Source organism: Galeopterus variegatus, unplaced genomic scaffold (assembly GCF_000696425.1).
Source record: "Galeopterus variegatus unplaced genomic scaffold, G_variegatus-3.0.2 Scaffold8227, whole genome shotgun sequence".
In the NCBI taxonomy this organism is placed as follows: Eukaryota; Metazoa; Chordata; class Mammalia; order Dermoptera; family Cynocephalidae; genus Galeopterus; species Galeopterus variegatus.
The window spans coordinates 73,251-76,268 of record NW_007734338.1 but is presented as its reverse complement, the minus strand read 5'-3'; the positions used below and the strand labels follow the sequence as shown (position 1 = coordinate 76,268).

Below are 3,018 nucleotides of genomic sequence, written 5' to 3'. Positions count from 1 at the left end.
AGAAGGACAAGAGAAAAACTTGCACTCAACTTAGATGACTCTAAGGTCTTACAGCCTGCTATATCTACATGCCAACTTGATCTTATATAGGTACATTTTCTTTAAACTGAGTTTTGCTTATTTACACTTTTTCATTTTAATGCATGAACTCCATAAAACTCATAAAATACACTGTAAAACAATGACTAAATAAACAAACAACTCACCAAAGGAAAAAAAAATTGAATGGAAATGGATCATGGACTTGAACCTGAATGTTAAACCTATGAAACTCTAAAAGAAAACATATCAGAAAATCTTTGCAACTTTGGGTTATACAAAGATTTCTTAGAATGGAAGTAAAACACATGAACCATAGGAGGAATTATGATAAATTACATATTATCGAAGTTAAAATTTTCTGCTCACTGAAGGATACCATTAAAAAAAATAAAAGGCAAGACACAGACTAGTAGAAAATATGTGCAATATACATGTAAGACAAACGACCTGTATTCAGAATACATAACAATCTCTTACAACTCAATAAGAAGACAATTCCCTCAATAAAAATGGACAATAGACATTTCACCACTGAAGTATATTAATGACCAAGACATACATGAAAAGGATGTGCAATATAATTATTTATTAATAAAATAAAAATTAAAACCACAATGAGGTATCACTACAAATCCATTAGTATAAACAAAATTAGAAAGGCTGACAACACCAAACATTGGCAAGGAGTAAATGGAACTCCCATATGTTGCTGATGAGAACGCAATACGTTACAATCACCAAGGAAAACTCAGGAATATAAAAACAGCCCCTGTTGCATCCAGAACAAAGTTCCTAGTTGTTTATTTAGTGCATCTGTTATCATCTGAATGTTCGTGTCCCTCCAAAATTCATATGTTGAAATTCTAACCCCCAAGGTAATTGAAGTATTAAGTGGAGACTTTCTGGAGGGATGTGACCTCATGAAAGGGATTAGTGTCCTTATAAAAGAGGCCAAAGGGAGCCTGTTTTCCCCTTCCACCGTGTGAGGACACAGCAAGAAGTTGTCGCCTATAAATCAGGAAATGGGCCTTCACCAGACCCAATTCTTCTGGCACCTTGATATTGGACTTCTCAGCTTCCAGACCATGAGAAATGAATTTCTGTTGTTTAGAAGCCAGCCAGTCTATGACATTTTGTTATGTAGCCTGAATGGACTAAGACGGCATCCATTGCCCCTGCACTCCTTCAGCTCCTATCACTGCTCACCCACGAGACCGATCCTTACAGACAGTGGACCCTGCAGAGACTGAGTGTGTTGCCACCACGGTCTCTTTTTACCATGCTATTCACTTCACTGTCTGCACCCCCTTTTCTTACTTACCAGCCAACCCAAATTCTACACTTCTTTTAGGCTTCAACCAAAGGCATATTCTTCCCCTGTTGCCCCAGCCCATTCTGATCTTGCTCTCCTCTGAACTCTCTGACACCTCCCACCTGTGCCACATATGCAGGACTGTGATTAGAACTTGCCCTGGGATGTGCACCTGAGCAACAAAGGGCAGCCACCATATTTTGTACCCTTATTAGCCCTGCATAGTGCTCAGAACAGGGCAGGCAACCAGTGCCTTGTGGTGACTCCAGCTTTGTATTACCTCTAAATCTATGTGTGAACCGTCATACCTGTCTTTTAGCCTCAGGCTGTGTGGTGGGCTGTGCATTATCTTCACCAGGAAATTCAACATCATCTTCTTCCTCTGCAAGTGGGGCCAACCAAGTCCGATCATGCCTGATGCCCAAGGCCTTCGGTGCAGAGCTTAGTACACCAAACTCTTCCTGGGTCTCTGGGCCCCTTTTCATCTCTGCCACCAGGGAAATGATATCTTTACTCTCTGGAGCAGGGCCTCCTGTCATCTCTTTTTGCTTTGATAAGTCTTGCCTCCTGCACCGCTTGCGACAGATATGCTCAAGAGAGCGCATCACAAAACAAAAAGCCCAGTAGAACCGATCCAGGGCTAACTGGACTTTCGTTTTCTTGGCCTGTCCTTCTAAGTTTCCATCTCTCTCCTCGTTGCTGAAGGAATTTAGCAATAATGCAATGAAGAGATTGAGCACCTGGGTATAGGGAGGTAACAAGGAGAATCGACAATTTAACAAAGGAAATGATGCAGTGGGTTTCCAGAACAACCTTTCCCCAAGACTCAAAACAGAGTCAAATGAGAGTTCTAAGTCCTATGGTTTGCCAAGTTAGTTCATCTATAAAATAAATAAAAAAAGAGAAGATTGAGGAAGGAATAGAAACAGTAAGATAAGACAAAAGAAAAATAGAAATTAGAGTGTACAAACAGCCAAATCCTGTTTATCTACATGTATGCAGTATGTATTTGTAGACCGTGGCCAGGGTAAAGCAGAATGGGGGTAACCATGTGGCAAAACTAAGGGTGATCCTTCCTCGGGGATCAGTTGGATCATGAGCTTTGTTTTAGGCTGATTCTTCTCATTATTAGATAATATTTGCAGCTCTTCTGGAGGTCACAGTCATAAAAAGGCCCAGAGGAAGTAAAAAGACGACTTTCTTACATATATGTTTTTAAGAACAAGAAATCTTTCCCAAGTTCCCCCAATGGACATCTTTTTACATCTTATTGGCCAAATTAAGTCACAAACCCCTATCACAGCCAATCACTGGCAAAGAGAATATTGGAATAATATCCTAATATTCTTCTTATTACTAATGTCTTAGAATAATCATCTGGAATAAAATATATATTAGGGCATCAGCCAACATGAGCACTGTGCGTCAAGGAAGTTTTGTGTCATGTTTATTACACTTCCCTTAAACCAAATTCAAATGGAAATTTTTCATGTTTATTTGGCATTATATTTGGAATACTACTCTGCCATAAAAAAGAACGAAATACTACCATTTGCAACAACGTGGATGAACCTGGAGAAACTTACGTTGAGTGAAACAAGCTAAGTACAGAGGGATAAATACCGCATGTGCTCACTCATATGTGGGAGCTAAGAGAGAAAGGA

At 39.7% G+C, this 3,018-nt stretch overlaps 1 protein-coding gene across 1 annotated transcript in view; it reads right to left on the bottom strand.

The window, feature by feature from the left end:
- Nucleotides 1-1,662: 1,662 nt before the first annotated feature.
- The window catches only part of SCN11A (sodium channel, voltage-gated, type XI, alpha subunit), a gene marked incomplete at its 3' end in the record, with an annotated part of 43,544 nt that continues 42,188 nt past the window's right edge, over nt 1,663-3,018 (bottom strand). The window contains exon 15 of the mRNA XM_008592713.1: nt 1,663-2,094. Coding sequence (XP_008590935.1) covers nt 1,663-2,094 — 432 coding nt within the window. The remainder of the gene's footprint in view (nt 2,095-3,018) is intronic.